We start from the raw sequence: 22305 nt of genomic DNA on the forward strand, positions 1-22305 counted from the left end.
GTAGTGATGTGTAACTTTGCACAAATATACTTAAATCATAAATTTATGTAATTTATGTATTTAATAAGATTACTTTGCTAATTAATTTACTAGCTACATTGGCGAAACTACGTCATCAGGCGTCTCAGTAATTTTACGTATGATGTCATCGGTGTGCGACAGACCACGCGGAAGGGTATGTCAGCACTGCATGTTACAGTGAATGGTGTAGATGTGTTAAAACGTGTTCATAGGTTGGTCAGTTGTTTACTGTATCGTAATTGCTTTAGACAGACACCCGTATCTAGTAGTGGCCTCGACATTATTATTAATATAGCGAGATGTAAGCAGACCCGGCGAGATTTACACACTACCCACAACCCGATCAGTGTTTTCAGAGCAAATTTGAGCATCATGGAAACGAAAGAGTTGAACAACGCAGAAAGTGTGAAGGAGCAAGCGTCAAGAGTGAACGAGAGCGAAAACGCAAAGGAAACCTGCAAGAAAAGGAAAAGCGAAGACCCCCTGGAACACGAGATAAACCGAGGGGGTAAGAAGCAAAGGGGGCGCAAACAGAAACCTGGGGAGAGATATGTTCCTCCGCCGCAAAAACGAAATCCCGGGGTGAGTTTTAACCAAGAACACTTTGCAGAAACGTCGTACTATTTTGAAAAAGGACTTCGCAAAGTGCACCCCTATTACTTCGATTTTAAAACTTACTGCAAGGGACGCTGGATCGGTAAAACACTGTTAGAAGTGTTCAGCAGTGAATTTCGTGCAGAACCACTGGACTACTACGAGAAAGCAGTGAAAAAGGGACGTATTCGACTGAATGAGACGCCTGTGGACGACCTAAATATAACACTGAAGGTAACAAGAAATGTGATCTAAGATAATGTATGATAAAAAAAAATACCTATTTGGGTTTAAACATTTTGCTTTTGTACCTGCCAGAACAATGACTTCATGAGGAACACTGTGCATCGCCATGAACCACCTGTAATTGGTCAGCCAATGAAGGTCTTGGTAGATGATGGTGAAGTGGTGGTGGTGGACAAACCTGCCTCTCTACCTGTGCATCCGTGCGGCCGTTATCGCCACAACACCGTCATCTTCATCCTGGGAAAAGAGAGAGGGCTGTCTGGCCTTCACACTGTCCACCGTCTCGATCGTCTCACCTCAGGCATCCTTCTGTTTGCTCGCACTCTGGAGATGTCCAAGAAACTGGACCGGATGGTTCGGGATCGCCAGGTAAAGCCAACACCATCTCATCAATTAGTAGTCATTTTGCCATAATGTTTTTTTTGTTTTGTTTTGTTTTGTTTTTTTTGCACATTCATGGGCTTAAGTTTGACAGACACAAAGGTACACTTTTTGTGTCTGTATAATTTGGGTGTCTCCATTTTTGGAGTTTTTACATTTTGTGAAGGAACTGCTTTTTGGGTAGTACTTCCCCATTTGAAAGCTGTACAAGATGGTCTTCAGCATCAAATTATTAGAAAGCTGCTGCAATACATTCTGTTAATAACACAAATGCCACTGTTAGGTGTATAGGTTAATGTGTTAGGAAAAAAAATGTAAAGTGGAGGATGTCTTGAAAGTTTCATCATTAAATCAAAGATAGCTTTGGGTAGAATGGTATTAAAAGGGCATTAACTGTCAAGTAAAAAGGAATATGATCTAAGTATTCAAAAGGCAAATAAAAACCACCAGTATGTTGCTATCCGGACTATGATGTTCTCGGATGATATTGTGATTTGTGGTGAAAGTGGGGAGCAGGTTGAGCAGAGCCTGGAGAGGTGGAGGTATGTGCTGGAGAGAAGGGGAATGAAAGTCAGTAGGAGTAAGACAGAATACATGTGTGTAAATGAGAGGGGGGAATAGTGGAGTGGTGCGATTGCAGGGAGAAGATTTGGAGAAGGTGGATGAGTTCAGGTACCTGGGTTCAACAGTGCAAAGTAATGGAGAGTGTGTTAGAGAAGTGAAGAAAAGAGTGCAGGCAGGGTGGAGTGGGTGGAGAAGAGTGAAAGGAAAAGTTTATAAAACCTGTGATGATGTATGGTTTAGACACAGTAGCATTGAGTAAAAGATAGGAGGTGGAGCTGGAGGTAGCAGAGCTGAAGATGTTAAGGTTTTCATTGGGAGTGACAAGGATGGACAGAATTAGAAATGAGTTTATTAGAGGGACAGCGCATGTAGGACGTTTTGTAGACAAGGTGAGGGAGGCGAGATTGAGATGGTTTGGACATGTGCAGAGGAGGGACATATCGGTAGAAGAATGCTGAGGATGGAGCCACCAGGTAGGAGAAAAAGAGTTGGGTTGAAAGAGGCAGATGTAGAGGACAGAGGGGTATGGAGACGGATGATCCGCTGTGGCGACCCCTAATGGGAGCAGCCGGAAGATGATGATGTTGCCATGCATCAGAATGATTTGAGAGCAATTCTAGCTTGCCAAGTTGCACTTTTTAGTTAGCCAGTAAACTCTCTGGGATGTTAGCAAATGAGATACCATGAGCTCTATAGTTTGTATAACTATATAGGAGATAAAAACACAATATAGATTTGTGCATCCAGAATGAGAACCCATGGGGCCAAAGAAAAATAGACGGTTAATGACGGCAGGCAAACGCATGCTTTCATTCAAGTATAAGGAGGCAGTCAGATATGATGAGTTAATATTGTGTGACACTGCGCAATAAATTTGCATGTATTCATCAGGTTTTTGTAATCGCTTTACACTAGATTACGGTTCAAGTGTTTCAAATTTGAAGGAAAAGGCAATTGTTTGTTGGAAAATATCAATCTATGCTTACCAACAGAGGTGTGTGAACATTATGTTTGCTACAATATATAGCATGTTGTGTGTAAAGCTAGATGGACCATAGAACAGAAGTCACCTCAGGAACGTTACAAGTAGAAGTAGTGCTGCTTTAACAAATTAAGCTCCTACAGTGTAAATATATTTATTTATATACTGTAAAATGTATAGTGTCGATTGTTTGTGATTTCCATGTTACTATATATTTCCCTTTTTCTTTTCCAGTTGGAGAAGGAGTATGTTTGTCGTGTGGAGGGTGAGTTTCCTGACAGCGAGGTTGTGTGTGAAGAACCGATTCTGGTAGTCTCATTCAAGGTGGGTGTCTGCAGAGTGGATCCCAAAGGCAAAGACTCCCGTACAGTTTTCCAGAAACTCAGCTATAACGGGCGCTCTAGCGTGGTGCGTTGTCTCCCACTCACAGGGCGCACACACCAGATCCGTGTGCACCTCCAGTATCTGGGCTTTCCCATTCTTAATGACCCTATTTATGGCTCCTCTGCCTGGGGCCCGAACAGAGGCAAGGGAGGCCTGGTGGGTAAGAACGATGAGGAGCTGCTGGAAGCTCTTATTGAGGAGCATCGTTCTAACGAGAGTTTGTACCTCTTGGATATCTCTGATGAGATGTTAATGAGAAAGAGCGAACCTAATGTGGAAACCAGTGGCAGTGCTCAGACAGTCAAGGATAAATCTGTGAACACTGCAGGTGAAGAATCATCTTCAAGTTCAAATGATAATGGAGCGAATAGTACACATGCAGAAGAGAGCAGTTCTCACCTGGAGGACATCATCAGAAGTGCAGACACAACCCCGGTCGTCAGAGATCACTTGTGTTCTGAGTGTAAAATCGTCCGTCCGGACCCTACAGAGAAGGAGTTGGTCATGTATCTGCATGCATTACGCTACAAGGGGCCTGACTTTGAGTATTCTACAGAAATGCCTGACTGGGCTAAAAAAGACTGGGTGCAGGATTGAAATACCTGTTGAAATTATTATTTTTTTATTTATTTATTTGTTCTGTACAACGAGTGAATGGAAAATGACTGGCATTTGGTTTTGCGTTTAGAACTAGAACTTTTATCACACAATGTTAATTAAAAATGGGGGGAAAAAATCTGGGAAAATCGCTCAGTAAAATATAAATCTTTATTGACCTTCTCAGTCACATTTACATATTTCATTCTTAATCCTTTTCATCACACATTGACATAAAACAATTTTAGAACAGCATGTTTCTCAAACATGACATCACTGTTTATAACAAATAATTTTTACTTTTTACATTTGGCACTTTGTACACTAAAAAGGTACGACAGCATTCCAGACACATTTTGTTTGCTGGCATACTAATAAAGCATGGACCTCAGCATAATAAAATGTATTAATGGACTACAAATATTCAACGATGCTGCCAATAGTGATTGACTTTAATGTGTGAATGCTGGGAAAATTGACTGGAACCACAAGTGGCACAAATTTGGCAAAGGATTAAAACTTTTTTTGAATGAAATGTCTTTTTTTCACATTCCGTAGTGTTTCAATAGTAACTAGTTAATATGTTCATTTAATAAAAGAAAAAATAGAATTGACAAAGTCTCACATAACATAGCACCACACTTTACATCAAGAAAACCTGTCTTTGTACTGTAATGTTTGTAAAACTTTTGAATAATTAACAGCACATAAAGACAAGACTTTAAAGTTTGGAGCAGGAAAGAAGTTACTACATGCGCATATCAGATATTGGTTGATTGGCTTGGTAGTGATTTAGTTCAGATGGCAGAAGTACATTGTTAAAGGTTATATTTTGTCACTTTTATAACAAAAGAGAAAGATTTAACAAGTAATTCGAACCCTGAAAAATTTTATATACGAATAAGACTGTACAAATATTCAAACTGCTTTTTTAGTATATTTAAAGTTGAACTATCGTTTTTCCATCCATCATGTGGACTACAAAGTTTATCTGATAACATAAGTATGCATCTACAGCAAATAATCCTAAAGCAACCTATCATAGTAAAAAAAAATCAGGTACTATGATCCATTTATATATTCTAAGAAATCAAAAAACTTTTTTTTCTCCCCTCCTTTATTCACTTGGATATTATTTTATGAAAAGTTATTACAGCAGAGGCAAACAGGCCCATCAGCTGTGGAATGTTTGAGTAACAACTTTCTTGTTCATTACATTACAAATTGAATGCCAATAAACAAGTAAGATTCACTTACACAACATGAATTATCATCTGGCCTATTTGTATTGGTCCATTTGTAATGAGACCAGTATAAAGGGTTAACTGCCGTTTTTTTTTCTTTTCGATACATGAAACTTAATTTATATTAAAAGAAAGATTATGGCTTTTTTTACGTTAGTAGAATATGTTGACTTGAACAATCTTGATTTAGAACAATAAACAAAACAATACACTGTAATCTGATATAATCGAAACATTGAGCATAATGCAGAAGTAAACAGACAAATACATTCAATACAATTCTGGTACTTAAGTCTTCAGTAGGATGCAAAACAATGAATAATTATATTATATTTGAGAACTTTTAAATATTTGAATATAAACTCTTCACTTGGTTGGCTTATAGCACAGTTGAGATCTGAACAAATTAAACAGATAAATATATTGTGTATAAAATAAGCACATGTTGACAATCAAATTAGGAAAATACCAAACATTTCACAAAAGACACAAATCTTTGTATTAAAGGAGTCTTCAACTGGCAAGCGCTTAGATTCTACAGGGATTTAAAATTAGTTCCTTATTTGGTTTTGAATTGTTTACCCAGTTTTCTCCATATTAATTTGCAGACAGTTCCTACACTCCCTCTATGACTTTTTTGAATTTTTTGAAAAGCATTGCTTATCGAGGCAGATGCACATCGAGGGAAATTCAGCTATGCCTGGTATAAATGACGATTTTTCCACTGGGATGATTTTAAATAAAATAAAGTACATTTCTAGATTCATTTGAACCCATTCCATATTTGAATATTTAAAAACGAGGAAATTGCTTTCATGTACAGTTTAGGTAAACTGCTTTCAGACACCATAGTCCTATTAAAATGCGGAATTTCTCTGTATTTAAATTTGCAAAAGAGCAACCCAAAGTGATGTGGGAGCAGCTTTCATGCATCTTTATAGTGTCTATAACATGCATTTGCATCTGTCCCAAATTTTTTGGTTCACATATTGTATAATCATTGCAGGTAGCAAAGTGAAAAGTTAAATTCATATAGACTCATTATAATATGGGTCCTATATCACTGTGGATTTACAGGTCTGTTGTGTTTCATAAGTCTTTACAGATATAATAAATACAGAAATTGTCAGATGCGCTGTACACCATCACAAGTTTAGGATTTAACGCGGTGGTAAAAATAAGTGTATATAGTGAGGTCTATCTGTTTGTTCGTTTTATCCATTAAATCAACTCCTGTCCTCGCCTCTTCCGTCCCTCTTGATCCAAACATCAGGTAAATCTGGTTGACTGTTTGGCAAAATTACAGGTAGCTCACTTTGGCTTGTCCGCCCCCTACCAGACCCTGGGGAGCCAGGGTCATAAACCGTTTCCCTCAGAGAGAGACGCAAAGTATCTCTCCTGCCATTGAGGTGACCTGGTTGCAGCTCTCCTTCAGTCACAGTGGACGGTGCGGTAGAGACTGCTGGCTCGATGTCACTCAAACAAGTCTCATTTGAATCTTCAAGCCCCTCAATTGAACTCTGAGACTGGCAAGACAAAAGTCTTTTATGTGCATGACACCTATAGGCCCCATCCAAAAAAGGTAACTTCGTATTAGTGTCATCAGTGGTTTCTGTGACTGTAATCTCCTCCATGCTAGAGGATGACAAGGAGATGTTCCATAGTTTATTTTCAGGGCTGCTATGGCATTTCTTACACAAATGTTTTTCCTTTGCTTGATCACCAGGAGGAACTACTACAGGTTTCGTTTTGTTTCCTTTGTAAGGGGATGAGGTCTGGACAGCTTGAGGAGTATCGCAATCTTTGAGATACCTGCTGCATATTTCCTCGCTCACAGATTCTGTGCTAATCCTTTCGTAGTATCGATTTGGACTGAGGCCACAGAACTCAATGTCATCTGAAAGAACAGAAGGTCTGTTAGACAGCTTGCTGGTGCAGGTGCTGTTTTCAAAGCTGTCACTTAGATGACCGGCAAGAGGTTGCAGCTCATACTGCTCTGGCTCCCTCCCAAGCCTTGACTGGTGTTGCCTGTGGCGATGCTGATTGGGGCACAAGAATGCTCCGCCATCCTCTTTATTACAATTCCTTTTCCCTTGTGATCCCCTGCCAGCACCACAGTTAAATGTACCGTTAGCTGATGGATTGTTGTTCCGTGTTTCAACACCCGAACAGGAAGGTGGTATATTTTCTGTGGCTGGCTCTTTTGCACATGGAATAATTATTTTCCCACAGTTCTTCTCAGGACCAAAGAAGCAACATAGTGACTGAAAGAAAAACGTGGCAAAACCGCATGCCACACACTTTACGAGAAGGAGAAATATTCCAAGTTTCCTGAAAAGCAAAGCAGTTGCTGGTAGCATTATAATGCCAACACAGAAGTAAGCTCCTGCTCCTATGGCTACAGGACAGCCCATTTTCTTAAGAGAATATGCAACCCTACCCAGTTTGTCAGTTTGTGGTGCCAGGCAGTAGGAAATGCAGTAATTGACTGCAAAATCAACAGAGAGGCCTGCAGCAGCTGAAATGAACAGTGCTTCCACACTATTTAACTGCCATTCTAGAAGCACAAGCAGGCCAACAGTAACAAAAACACTCCCCCCAACAGCAAATGTTACATAAATGCTTAATGGTATATTCCAAGTGGTCAGCAGAAGTGATATAAATGTAAGAGCTACGGAAAACCCTGCCACTACTAATGTCTCCGAGCTCAGACATTGCTGGAGGTCATACAATAATAATTGGCTCACAAACCACCCTTTTTTAAGTCCAGGTGGAGCGCTAGAAATCTCATTATTGAACCAAGATCTTATTTGTTTATAGAAAGTTGAAGTTCGGCTGAAGTTTAAGCTGTAGAGCTGTGAGGTCTTGAAAACCACAACAAGGGCAGCAATGCGATTTTGTGAATCGAAACGAAGGCCTCCATTCCTGGGGGAACCTGTTTCTGCCTGTTGTTTTTCCAACATCATTTTGAGGCACCGTTCAAAAACAATGGGAGGGTATGGAAATGTAATATTGTTGCAGCAGAGCCTGAAGGCGTCCTCATTTTCAGAACAACGGCGAATAGATACCCAATGTATCAAGTCTTCCACAAAACAGGTATTGTCCTCCAGAGCTTCTTGGTCTGCTGGTGGTGATGAATAAAAGGTTTGGTTTCTTACTTTTCCGCATAGCTTTCGCAACCACACTTGGGAATCATAACTACTTATATTGAATCCTGGGTCCATGACAAAGGAGCCATTGCTGCTTGGATTGAAATGATTGTCATCGGCTGGAGTTACACCCCAGATGAGAGTCATGCTCATAAGCTCATCCTCTCCTTGTTTCCTTCGCTCAAACATGAACTGATGGCGATATTCTGCATCATATCTTTCAAATGGATGGCTGGAGCGAAACAGCTGCGTTGACCTGCTATTTGAGGATGGCAGTTTCATGCCCGGGTCTACACATGAGATGTATATTCCTCCTGCAGCCAGGACTGCAAACCAGCAGATCCATATGTATCGAAATTTAACCACACCACAAGGAAGAACTTTTAAGAAAATTAGATTGGATGTGTCCGAGAGTCCACGTTTAAGACCCCGAAATTTCTGTCCCATAGTGAAAAGGCACCGCTTTCTTGAACTTGTGTCGCAAAATCCACCAAGGTGTTTTATGCAACATGGCTTCCATGATGGCTTAGAGGCAGAGGTGGAAGCTCCTGCAGCATGTCGCTCTCGCAAAACAATGGAACAGGGGAGCCAAACAAGAGCAAAAAGTGTGTTGATTAAAGAGGCACTACCCAGATACACGGCAAAACACCTCACCACTGTAATGCTACTCATGTAGCCTGAGTAGAATGTGATGCTGGATGTCAAACCAGACACTAAGTTTAAGTACCCCATTTCTTGTAAGACACGGTGGATTTTCTTTTCTAGTGCAGCTGGTGGATTATGGCTTAGTTGGGATTTCCAAAAGTCATTAAAGGTGAAAGCTTGGTTTGAGCAACTGCCTAGAAGGACAAGAACTGCCATGAGATTCAGAAGTGGAAAAAACAATAGGCCAAATACTACTTTGTAGAAAAAATAAGATGTCAAAAGTGATAACATGACCGCAAACAATGACAGAGCTGATAAAAGGAACGATCTAAGATATAAGGCCATTGTAAGTAGCAGTGCGAGAACTGTGAGAATGGGGTAGATGGAGTCTCTTGAGAGGTAATATTTGAAAAGCTTTTGCTTAATCCCCAAGTCCATTCCAGTTATTTTAGTATTCTTATACATTAGCTCATGACCTTCCAGATGTTTTAGATAAATCTCCATTAATGCTTTGCCTTTTACCATTGGTAGGAACAGGACACTATATTTTAGGGATGGAACCTGGTATTCAACAGTCTGAGGCCCTAAGAAATCCTTATCCACCAGGTAATGTAGAATCTGATAAATGATTCTGGAGTGCTTGCAGGGATGTGGGACGGATGCACATGAGCCATGTTTGCTTCTTTCTGCACACAATGCAACAAGACTTCCATCATGGTAGTAAGGGGCACAGTATCTGAGCAAGCCTAAACTGTCTGACACTTGCTGAGCTGTAAGACTGAAGCAGGAAGAGACGTTGTTGAGGAGAGCTAGAAAGTTTCCCAGGGACCAGCTTGGACAGCACTCTCCCTCAGCTTTGCTGCCAACAGCTTCTGATTTGACTTGACAGAGTTCCTTAAAATGTGCATCGGAGCGTATCTGAAAATTTAAAAGGCAACATTCCATTTTCTCAAGGAAAACATTTCCAATATTATGCAACAAGTTTTGTGTCTTAAAATACACTTGGATTACCTGGGTTTGCTCCATCTCACACATGGAGTAGATTGCCTTCAGACTCCAGAGACTGTCAGAGTTTCCTGAGCGGAATACCAGCTGGGCATAGCGATCTCCTGCCGGAGCACAGATGGAAGAGAGACACAAGCAGATTTTATTATATGCTACGGTACATTTACTGATATATTTATTAGTGTCATACTTCATTGAGCTTGCCAAATAGCTAGAAAGAGAATGTTTGTCCCTTCACTAACCTGGATCATTGCAAAAATAGGCATTCTCAGTAGTGTCTGTATGTAGCATTCTCCTGGAACGATGTCTTAAGTGGAGCTGGGTTTTACTGGTGACCTCTCTGGAAGCACAATGATCGATGTATTACCAAAAAATAAAAAATTCTGTTGATGTGTAGTCATTCTGAATGTCCACTTTATTAGAAACACCTGTACACCTCATTTATGCAATTTTAGTAAGCCAATCATGTGGCAAAAGCAAGTATGCAAACACACTTCAGTTAATGTTCATATCTAACATCTGAATGAGGACAAATTCAGTGTCATTTTGGTGCCAGGCTGGTTGATTTGAGTATTTTCAGAATTGTTTTAATTTACAAGCAAAACAGTGTAGAGTTTATTCAGAATGGTAAACAGAAAACCCAAACAAAAATCCAACTATACTGCTGGCATAAATAACCGTTTTTATCATCCATGGTGAACAGAAAACGACATCAGAATGCACAAATGTCAAACGTTGTATTTGCACGATTGTATGTTTTACATTGCTGCCACACAAATTAATTATTGGACAATTGCATAAATGTGCTGGTGTACATGTATTATTTAAAATGAATATAATGAGTGTACATGGCAAGGAGCTCATTAACTATTTGCAGTACCGTGCTATACTTTGATCCACGAACTGCTGAGATGTCAGAGATAGTGTTTTCCCAGGCCCAGTATTTTCCTGCAGCTTTGCCCAGGCTGCCAGTCTAATCCCAATGTCTGTTCCACGTGGCTTGAATCCCTGTAATACACCATCACAGACAGATAAGATGGAGTTGTTCCTTTGAAAATGTATTAAATTAATCTGCAAGGCAAATTCGCAGGTCTCGCTGTTGGGTTATGTTAATCTCTCGCGATTCTGAATACAGTGCGCATTGTGCGAGAACGCCACATGCCATTTTGTTGGTTTTTAATAGAGAGCCCTGAAGTGCATTAACTAGGGGTTCCATTTTAATGGTAATATCACACAATTGAAGGGAAAGGTACTTACTGCTAAAGGATCAGAAAAATCTGGCAGTGGACCAATCAAAATCCCTGCTAGGGAGAATGCAAGGAGTACCACTGAGCATGAGATAAGAACTGTCATCGGGTATTCAACTATGACCTGGGAGTAGCTGTCAAAAACAATTATCGTTAACAAATAATATGTATTATGAGTCTTTTTTTATAAAGAAAAAATTAACTGGATTTATCATTTTAAACAATTTATTGTTAATGGAACATAAGCACATTATGTAAACCTACTTCTTTGGAATCCGGTGGAGTCTCTCGGTCCTATAGAAGAGACAACTTTTATTATTTACATTTGTGAACGCTTGCATTTATCTTTATAAGAAGAACATTTTGAAAAGGTTTGAACCTGACGGTCACCACATGATGCTGAACAGGCTTGTAGTTGCTGCCATCATGTGATCCTTGCAGCCAGTGACACTGCATTGTGTTGTGACATATAGGCTGGTGGAAGGGACTGCACCTGTGAACTGTCTTGACAGCATTGCTTGGGCCGTCTGAATGAGAAGATGCATTTGTTTGATTCAGACAGACGTCATCTGTGATTGGCTGCTTTTGGTCACAGCATGGGCATCTCTTGAGTCGAGGTGACTGATGCAACACTTGGTCATACTGTTGAGAAGAGGAGGGTGGTGTGGACAGATGGTTTATGAGGTCCCTTTCTATGGGGATGTCATTCATTGGAGAGTCTGCATCCTCGCTGTCTGGGGGGCACAATGATACCTTTGGGATCTCACTGCAAGTAAAAAGGAAACATGGCAGTTTTTTTTGAGTAACAGCCTTAAATAAAACTTATTTCATGTTATATCATTTTCTAGTAAACTAGACCTCTAGATATTCTTATGAGCTTCAGTTTAAGTGCTTTGCAGAGCTTTATGTTATCACCTCACCATCTAACAAAGCAAAACTCATTAACTAATGATTAAGCTCATAATAAGCTAAAAGGGGTCATGTTTGTGGGCTGATTAAACCTGTGCAGGGTAAAATGACTGCAAAATTAATTTATGATTGACCTTCAGTAAAAAAAAAAAAAAAACAACTATTCTGTTATTAGTAGCGGCAAGTTTCAAGGTTTGAGGTGGGAATACCTCCTGGATGGGATGTCACACCTTCACAAACTCATTCACATCTATGCTGCAAAAAATGTGAATGTACGGTATCTTATATAGAATCATATTATTACTAGTATTCACTATGATAAAATTACAGCCAACAGGGTACCGGGTGATGATAAACGTCATCAGTGACTTCGCTCCACAAGTGGGTTGTGAGATGGAGGGGAAGGAAACATTTTGGAGTGAGTTTGATGAAGTGGTGAAGGTGTACCTAGGAAAAAATGATTGGTGATTGGTGCAGACTTCAATTGCCATGTTGGTAAAGGGAACAGAGATGATAGAAGTATAGAGAAGGTCAAAAGCAGTTGCATTTTGTGTTTGTGGATTTAGAAAAATTGTACAACAGGGTGCCGAGAGAGAAGTTGTGGTATTGTATGAGGAAGTCAGGTGTGTCAGAGAAGTCTGTGACGGCGGTGCAGTGCAAAGTAATGGAGAGAATGTTAAAGAAGTGAAGAAAAGAGAGCATGCAGGGTGGAGTGGGTGGAGAAGCGTGGCAGGAGTGATTTGTGATAGAAGGGTATCTGTAGGACATATTGGGAACAAAGTGAGGGAGGCCCAATTGAGATAACTTCGATATGTGCAGAGGAGGGACATGGGGTATATCGGTAGGAGAATGCTGAGGATGGAGCCACCAGGAAGGAGGAAAAGAGGAAGACCAAGGAGGAGGTTTATGGATGTGGTAAGGGAAGACATGCAGGTAGTTTGTTTGAAAGAGGCAGATGTAGAGGACAGAGGGGTATGGAGACGGATGATCCGCTGTGGCGACCCCTAATGGGAGCAGCCGAAAGAAGTAGTATTGATTGTTAAGAAGTATTTTGAAATACTTAATATTTAATTTACTACTATACTATTTTATACTATTAAAAGTCATGTAAAATGTATAGGTGCTGCATAACTAAATTTCTTTTGAGGTTAAGACAGGACAGAGTAAATTTTCACCTTAGTTTATGAAAAAAAAATGTAATTACTGACATGTGGTCTCATAATTAGTTTTAAAACCACAAAACTTTTATTTAGCAATTTCAATTTAGCAAAGCTAATCTGTAAATGCACATGGTTACAAACATTATCAGGAAACTGAATAACCTAGAACCTGGAAAAACCTATATAAACATTCAAAATTATACATATACCTTAATCCTAACTCAGGATCAAAGCAGGAAACCTGGATATGTAAACTGCACTAATACTACAGGATGTGCTACCATACACACCTTTCTTAAAATATTAAAGATATTAACACATTTTCCTTTAATTATTAAAATATTGATTGCCTAAGGTTTAAAATTAAAGACAGTTTACAATGCACTTTGTCATGACTGAAGATTAAAACCACTGCATTGAACTACTACTGCATTTAAAAAAATTATTTTATTGGAAATACTGGGTATGAAATACTTGTGGGTAAGATTAGGCAAACAACATTGTGCGTGAATTACTGGCAGCTTAAAATAAATAAGCAATCACCTTTAAACACTATACAGTATCAATGTATTGATTAAAGTTCAATGACACTAAAAAGGGCAACTAAAATCGTAATTAGTCCACTGTCTTTGAGAACCACTTCTCTTGCTTTAACTCTTAATTGTTTGTAGAAATAAAATATGCCTGTATTTTCATGTAGCCTTTGGTTTAAAGCCACACATTATTTAATCTTGAAGTTTTCCTAAAAAAAATGTCTGGGTTTACTATATTTGCATAAAAAGTAAGATGTCATGTTAATAGGATAATGCAAGCAAACTAGCACAGATGGTGGATTTCAGCATATTAAACTCAAACTCCTCTATTTCCATTCATTTAAATCTGCCTCCTATGCCCATGCTCAATACAATCAGTATAGAGTGCCCACAAAATGTCTAGAGTTTCTGGATGTCTACATTTCATATCTATCTGTGGCACATGACATTAACACATTTAAATTGCTAAAGAAAGTAAAAAGTGGGATCCAGCTGTTTATCAGAGCGAGATGTAATGAATCTTATGTCGCCAATTAATTTAATAACTGCAAGGTTCTGTATTTCTAGTAAACACAACATTTTGCCATTATAGGAAGAAAACGATTACAATAAAAATTTTAATCTTTCCCATACTTCCAAATCTACTAACCAATAAACAAATGGGTCCAATTTCAGTGCAATCATTTTTATGACAGCTATTTCAGCACTGTGCCTCACCTCAGTGCAATTTGCAGAACTAGTAACGCTTCAGTATGACTGATTCTGACTTGATCCGCTGTGTTCCCCCTGTCTGTTTGTGTCTTAATCAGATTTCACAAATTCTTTGAATTCTCCTCAGATCTATCTGGCTGAACATCTTTTCTTTTTCCCCTCAGTGGCGCACCTTGTTGTGCTGTCTTTCTTGTTGCCAATACCAACTGTCTGTGTGTGTGTGTGTGTGTGTGTGTGTGTGTGTGTGTGTGTGTGTGTGTGTGTGTGTGTGTGTGTGTGTGTGTGTGTGTGTGTGCGCTTAGTACTGCTTTGGCCATGGAATATTGCACTGGATTAGGGTGATTTGACAGCTCTGCAGCATTTTTGTTGTTTACACTTTACATAGCAAAGGCTGAACAGCAACTGCAGTGGTTTTGGCAGAATCTTAAGAAAGTTCTTGCTCTGCTATATCCTGACAAGAGAAAATATGTCTTCCTTACATTCTTATTAATAAATAAGAATAAAAACAAGCAGAGTTCACCTATGTGAAGAGTAATACTATGTTATGCCATAGTGCTCTAGAATTTAAAAATCTTGTCAGAAGGTGGTGATTTTTGTTTTTTTCTAAATTGCTGGCTGCAATTGAACTCATGGGTTTATATTAATGTACTGTTTTTGTTTAGGTTATCACTTCTGTAGTAACAGTGTTGCAAAAAACAGAAACTCTCCTCTTCGAAAGTGAATAATATAAGGATAATGAAATACATTCATTATTTAACAAGTAAAAAAAATATCATCATTAATATGCCAAACCTTTCTGTAAGGAGACATTTGCTTGAATGTCCTCAAGACAGAGAACCTTGCACGATATTTTTTTTCCCAGACAAAGACATTCTGTGCATCTATTATTTCAAGAGAAAAAAATAAGAGGCTGGTAAGCGGATAACTATTCACAGCTGCTAGCTCATAACCTTTCTCATTATTTTAAAAGGCACAGTGTGTTTTTCGTTTAAAAAATCTGTTGGCAAAGATAGTTGGATGTGGACGTCCAGGATGTGCTGTTATAAGAAAATTAATTCATGAAAGGCTTGTGTCCTGCAGCCCAACACAATTGATTATTATTATTGTCTTGTTTAATTCCCTACAAATATAAGGACAATAATTTTGTAAAATCATACATTTCTAATTACATACTTAACCACTATTTCATAGCTGTACAATACAAAATCACTAAGCCTGGGAGCCTATTTACTAACAAAAGTGATCATACAGAGGTTTTCAAAGATGGGTTCCACTCGGAACAGGCCTCGCAAGGGTTTGATCAAAGAAGTTAAGTCCTCGTGCTGTGCGGCAGTTTAGACCATTCGCCACACATTGTAACAAGTCGGTTTGCATGACCGTCATCCCAGAAGAAAACCTTTACTGAAGTTGGCTCACAAGATAGGCCGCAAACAGTTCACTGAAGACGGTCTGCACAACAGCATGAATTATTGGAGCCATGTCCTGTGGTCTGATGAGACTAAGATAAACTTGTTTGGCTCAGATGGTGTCCAGCATGTGTGGTGACGCCCTGGTGAGGAGTACCAAGAAGTTTGTGCCTTGCCTACAGTCAAGCATGGTGGTGGTAGCATCATGGTCTGGGGCTGCATTAATGTCGCTGGTACTGAGGAACTGTGGTTCATTACAGGAAACATGGATTCCAACATGTCCTGTGACATTCTGAAGCAGAACATGATGCCCTCCCTATTGAAACTGTTTCCCAAAATAATAACGACCCCAAACATACCGCTAAGATAACAACTGCCTTGCTATGGAAGCTAAAGGTAAAGGAGTGGCCGAGTATGCCTCCAGATGTGAACAATATTGAGCACCTATGGGGCATCCTCAAGCAGAAGGTGAAGAAGCGTCATGTGTCTGAAGAGGATCCCAGCAGCAACCTGTGCAGCTCTGGTGAATTCCATACCCAGGAATATTTAAGGCAGTGCTTCATAATGATCTCACACACAATACTGACACTTTGGACACAGTTTTTGACATGTTAACTTAAGGTGTACTTACATTTGTTGCCAGTTATTGTTACAACGGCTGTATGTTGTTATTTTTAGAGGACAGGAAATCTATACCGCTATACAAGCTGCACATTCTTCTTCTTCTTCTTTCGGCTGCTCGCTTTAGGGGTCGCCACAGCAGATCATCCGTCTCCATACCACCCTGTCCTCTACTTCTGCCTCTTTCACACCAACTACCTGCATGTCTTCCCTCACCACATACATTAAGCTCCTCCTTGGCCTTCCTCTTTTCCTCCTACCTGGTGGCTCCATCCGCAGCATTCTTCTACCAATATAACTCATGCCCTCCTCTGCACATGTCCAAACCATCTCAATCTCGCCTCCCTCACCTTGTCACCAAAACGTCCTACATGCGCTGTCCCTCTAGTAAGCTCATTTCTAATCTTGTCCATCCTCGTCCAACGAAAACCTTAACATCTTCAGCTCTGCTACCTCCAGCTCCGCCTTCTGTCTTTTACTCAATGCCACTGTCTCTAATTTATACAACATCGCAGGTCTCACCACAGTCCTATAAACTTTCCCTTTCATTCTTGCAGATACCCTACTATCACAAATCACTCCTGCCACTCTTCTCCACCCACTTCACCCTGCCTGCACTCTTTTCTTTACTTTCTTTACAACACTCTACATTACACTACTCTTTCCCATAACTTCATGGTGTGACTGATCAACTTAATTCCACTGTAGTTACTGCTGATCTGCAGATCTCCCTTATTCTTAAAGATCGGTACCAGCACACACCTTCTCCATTCCTCAGGCATCCTCTCACCTTTCAGAATCGTGTTAAACAATCTGGATAAAAACTCCACTGCCATCTCTCTTAAACATCTCCATGCTTCTACTGGTATGTCATCTGGTCCAACCGACTTTCCAATCTTCATCCTCTTAATCGCTGCTCTCACTTCCTCCTTACTAATCCTATCCACTTTCTTCTTCACCAACTCCACATCCTCCAACCTTCTCTCTCTCTCATTTTCCTCGTTCATCAGCTGCTCAAAATACTCCCTCCATCTTCTCAACACACTCTCCTCACTAGTCAACACATTTCCATCTCCATCCTTTATTGCTCTAACTTGCAGCACATCCTTCCCAGCTCGGTCACTCTGCCTGGCCAATTGGTACAAATCCTTTTCTCCTTCCTTAGTGTCCAACCTCTTATACAGTTCCTCATATGCCTTTTCCTTGGCTTTCGCCACATCCCTTTTTACCTGCTGCCGCATCTCCTTGTACTCCTGCCTACTTTTCTTATCACTCTGTCGATCCCACTTATGTTTTGCCAACCTCTTTTTCCTTACGCTCTCCTGCACTTCCTCATTCCACCACCACGTCTCTTTGTCTTCCTTTTTATTTCCAGATGTCACACCAAGTACTTTTCTAGCTGCCTCCCTCATTACTCCTGCAGTAGTTGCCCAATCATCCAGCACCTCTTCACCACCACCGAGCCTCTGTCTGACCTCTTCCCTGAACCTCACACTACACTCTTCCTCCTTCAGTTTCCACCTTTTTATTCTTTTCTCAGTCCTCACTCTCCATCTCTTCTTCTTCAACTCCAAAACCATCCTACAGACCACCATCCAATGCTGTCTAGCTACACTGTCCCCTGCCAACACCTTACAGTCTCCAATCTCCTTCAGGTTGCATCTCCTACATAGAACATAGTCCACCTGTGTGCACCTTTCTCCACTCTTATACGTCACCCTATAATCCTCCTTCTTCTTAAAATAAGTGTTCACCACTGCCATTTCCATCCTTTAAGCAAAATCTACCACCATCTGCCCTTCCACATTCCTCTCCTTAAAACCATACCTACCCATCACCTCCTCATCACCTCTGTTCCCTTCACCTACATGGTCATTAATGTCTGCCCCAATCACCAATCGTTCATTCCTAGGTACACCATCTACCACTTCATCTACTTCAATCCAGAATCTTTCCTTCTCCTCCATCTCACAGCCAACTTGTGGAGCATAGGCACTGATGACATTTATCATCACCCCTTTAACTTCCACCTTCACGTTTATCACCCTATCAGAAACTCTCTTCTCCTCCTCTACACTCTTACTGTACTCTTCCTTCAGAATCACCAATACACCATTTCTCTTTCCATCCACACTATGATAGAACAGTTTAAACCCACCTCCAATGTTCCTGGCCTTACTCCCTTTCCACTTTGTCTCCTGAACACACAACATATCTACCTTTCTCCTCTCCATCATATCAGCTACCTCTCTCCCTTTACCAGTCATAGTACCAACATTTAAAGTATCAACCCAAAGCTCCACTCTCCTACACCCCTCCTTTCTCACCACACATGCGCCTATCTCAGCATGAGCATTATTTCTGCTTTTGACAATAGCGAGGAGGCTTGATGTTGCGTGGCAGTTGAAGCAGCGGAATATATATCTGTGGAATATACACTACTGCAGTGTTGCAGACAAAGAGTAAGAAAAGCTAAAACACCACACAGTCTAGAAATCTGGGCTTCAAAATCTGCACAATTTCTGTTGTAAACAAGCCAAATATACATATCTATATTGATATGACTTAAGAAAACATCATTCTGACCTTGATTCTAAAATCTCTGGGACTTAGGACTTGTGAATTTTTCTTGTAAATACAAAGGGGATTTTTTTTTTTATTAGCTTATTTTGTTAAACAAGCTACAGTGTCATTTAAAATATTTAGTTAATATTATGTTTTAAGATGAATAAGCAACTTCCATGACAATAAGCACCATCCAAGCTACAATACTTAAAAAATACACAATTCATTCTGATTCTGTTTATTTTCACTGATGATCGCTACTCTTCCTGATTGTTCCCAAAAATTAGCCCTTCATGAACCTAAGCCATTTTCTTACATGCACCGGATGTGAGCAGCCATTTTAAGTAACGTAAACAAGACCAAATAATAATGTAACGCGAAGCCTTTAGATGAACAAATCAAAAGGATTGGACAGAAGTGTCCTTGTGGGTGCCTTGCACTTTCAAACGGTGGCAAGGCTTTCTCCTACGAGAGTCATGCTCAGACATTAATCATTGCAGGGACTGCTGGAGCCTGTCCACCAGAGCTGAAGAGTCGTCCTCTCGCCATCTGCTTAGCACCTCTCTTGTCCCTAATCACTTCATGTCATTTATCACTATCAGAGAAAAGGGAGAGGTAATGCAGCAGTTTACTCAGCTCAAGCGAAACTGCTCATACTAGTGAGAAGAAAAAAATCGTAGTTGTTACGCTCATGCATTATTCCAAACAATAATTTTAACGGTCAAGAACACTTTCGATATTAAACAGCATTTTATTCAGGTAGGGAGGACAAAAAGGGAGAAAACAAGCTGAATATATAATTTATACAATGTATTCAGCAAGGTTTTGCTCTGTGGTATTAGTTTTGATCTGCAAATTTACATACCTTGTCATTTACTATCGTAGTAAAATTTTATTTCCATTGTATTGTCAAGATCCTGCTAAAAAGTCAGTTGCAGATCATTACAGCTTGTCAGCCCTTAAAAGATATCTCTGATGTTTCAAGATCATGTAAATCTTATTTAATAAATAATTATATTACATTGAGTGTAATAAAAATAAATTCTGCCGGGTACAATTATATCTGTACTTTGTGATAATGAGGTAACACGTCTTAACAGGCTGTTTGTGTAAATCATCCATTTCACCCTACTACACTCCTGGGCAATAAAAAAAAAAAATGGGCCAAGCCTAAAACGGCAATATAATATGCGTTTAATGGTCTTAACAATCATTAGTCAGGAAATGAACAAGAATTAAACAAATAGATTAAGTAACATGGTAATGGAAAGCTTTTTATTTTCATTTCTTTATATATGGAAGGCTTGTGTGTAAGCATGCGGACTTTTTGTTAGAAAGAAGAATGAATATTGTTTTACTGATGACCTCAAACAATTGATAAGCAGTTGAAAAAGTAACCATTATAATCATTATAATGACATTATTTTGCATACAAAAGGACTACACGTGTGAGTTTAGAGATTTCTAGCAACGGTTCATTGTTATTAAACAATATAATCAATGAGCAAAGAGTTTCACAAGAGGGCTCAGGAGTGTTTATTGTTTATTTATTTATTTATTGCTTATTTTCTGATCAATCTTTTTTGCCCAGATATGTAGCATTTCCATATGCTAAATTGTACTATACCAGGATAAAACAGCAAATCAAATGTGTATTTTATACACGTCAGCATAAATAGTGTAGATATTACTGCAGATAGGAGGAGGTAATAAAGGTTTATAGTGTATATACAAGTCTATATGAATTATGTTCGTGAATATAATGAACAGCAATCAATTCTATATATGTTTTGCCCCCCAAAAAACCCAAAGTAAACTTATTGCTTCTTGTCTGATCTGCAGGCGTCTGGATTGCATTAAGTGATGCTGTCAATGTTGTTTTTATTACCAAGGGAGTATTAGATTACACGCTGCATGCACCCGCTGCGTGTTTACTAATAAACAAAGCCTAAATACTATTATTTTCCATGCTCGGACAAGTTATTGCACAGTAAACACTGCAACATAAACGCATTTTGCAACTGAGTTCAATCCCATCAGAAGCAGGAAAACCGGATCCTACCTTGTAGCAGGTCTTTCTGCTGATCCCCGATTTATTCCTCTTCTCACATAGCCCTCATCACAGACGGACACGGAATCCATATTAACCGAATCGACCTTAAAAACTAATGTCTGTCTTAATGTCCTTTCTTATATCCTACTTGCATATAAGATTTAATAAACACTGCACGACCTAGCCGTTTCCAAATGATGCTCATGGTCTCCGTATTGAGGAGACACTGTATGTTCGCAGGCTGAGTCCGTGGCTGAATGTCAAATCACTTCCTATAAAAAGAGAGTGCACTAAATATGGCGCACACGCCGTTATATAACATCTTGTGTAGTGCGCTCACAAAGGGACTATACAGCGGTTGGAGATTAAACCCGAGTTCCAGCAGGTCTCCTATTGGTGGGGCTGAGTGGTCGCTGTTCCGCACAGGATGGTGCTAAATGTAATAGTAGTAGGATTTTCCATGAACTGCATCAACCGGGAATTTCATCAAAAGAGAAATATTGATTTTTACAAAGATTTTAATTATTAAACAATCATAATGAATCACAACCTGTTAAACTAAATTCCGAATGTTTATAATGTCTATATAGATGTTCATGATCAAATGCACTATAAGTCTTATGCCCTGTAAATGTCCTGGGTATTGAAATTGCTGTTTTTTTTGTTGTTGTTTTTTTAAGGATACACACACACACACACACACACACACACACACACACACACACATGCATATATATTTCATGCCTTTGTTGTAGTTTGTGTTTGATTAAATATACAGTGTAAACACTTGCTAGAAGTAGTTTTGCAAAAATTCTTACATCTCTCTCTCTCTGCACATATGCAACTGGATCCTGGAATTCCTGACTGAGAGTCCTCATTTAGTTCAGATCAGGAACAGCATCTCCAGCACCACCACTGAGCACTGGGGCCCCCTCTGGGCTGTGTGTTCAGCCCACTGCTGTTCACTCTGCTGACTTATGACTGTGTAGCAATACACAGCTCGAACCACATCGTCAAATTCGACGATGACACAACCGTGGTGGGTCTCAACAGCAAGAACGACGAGAGAGGAGGTGCAGCAACTAACAATCTGGTGTAGAGCCAACAACCTGTCTCTGAACGTTGACAAAACCAAAGAGATGGATGTTGACTTTAGGAGAGCACAGCGTGGACATTCTATTCTGTTTATAGATCAATCCTCTGTGGAGACCATCAAGAACATTACATTTTTTGGTGTTCATCTGGTGGACAAGAAAGTCCATCAGAGTCTCGACTTCCTGAAAGGATG

At 39.7% G+C, this 22305-nt stretch overlaps 2 protein-coding genes across 3 annotated transcripts; one reads left to right on the top strand and one right to left on the bottom strand.

Moving 5' to 3' along the window:
• On the top strand, positions 1-5036 carry rpusd2 (RNA pseudouridine synthase domain containing 2). The gene is made up of 3 exons (XM_083543706.1): positions 1-849; positions 934-1230; positions 3023-5036. The coding sequence occupies exons 1-3, from the start codon at positions 178-180 to the stop codon at positions 3767-3769; spliced, it is 1716 nt and encodes a 571-aa protein (XP_083399832.1). The 5' UTR covers positions 1-177; the 3' UTR covers positions 3770-5036.
• On the bottom strand, positions 3925-21279 carry disp2 (dispatched RND transporter family member 2). 2 transcript variants are annotated; one of them, XM_083543579.1, is made up of 8 exons: positions 21027-21279; positions 11439-11825; positions 11324-11353; positions 11070-11193; positions 10693-10820; positions 10055-10152; positions 9819-9916; positions 3925-9725 (listed from the first exon to the last, which is right to left on the bottom strand). In XM_083543579.1, exons 1-8 carry the CDS (start codon positions 21104-21106, stop codon positions 6240-6242), a joined length of 4431 nt encoding a protein of 1476 aa, XP_083399705.1. In that variant the 5' UTR covers positions 21107-21279; the 3' UTR covers positions 3925-6239. The 2 variants fall into 2 exon arrangements, with proteins under 2 accessions (XP_083399705.1, XP_083399706.1); XM_083543580.1 differs by having other exon boundaries at positions 11553-11825; positions 21027-21257.
• Positions 21280-22305: the final 1026 nt, after the last annotated feature.

The sequence above is a fragment of the Silurus aristotelis genome (assembly GCF_946808225.1).
Source record: "Silurus aristotelis genome assembly, chromosome: 6".
Classification (NCBI taxonomy): Eukaryota; Metazoa; Chordata; class Actinopteri; order Siluriformes; family Siluridae; genus Silurus; species Silurus aristotelis.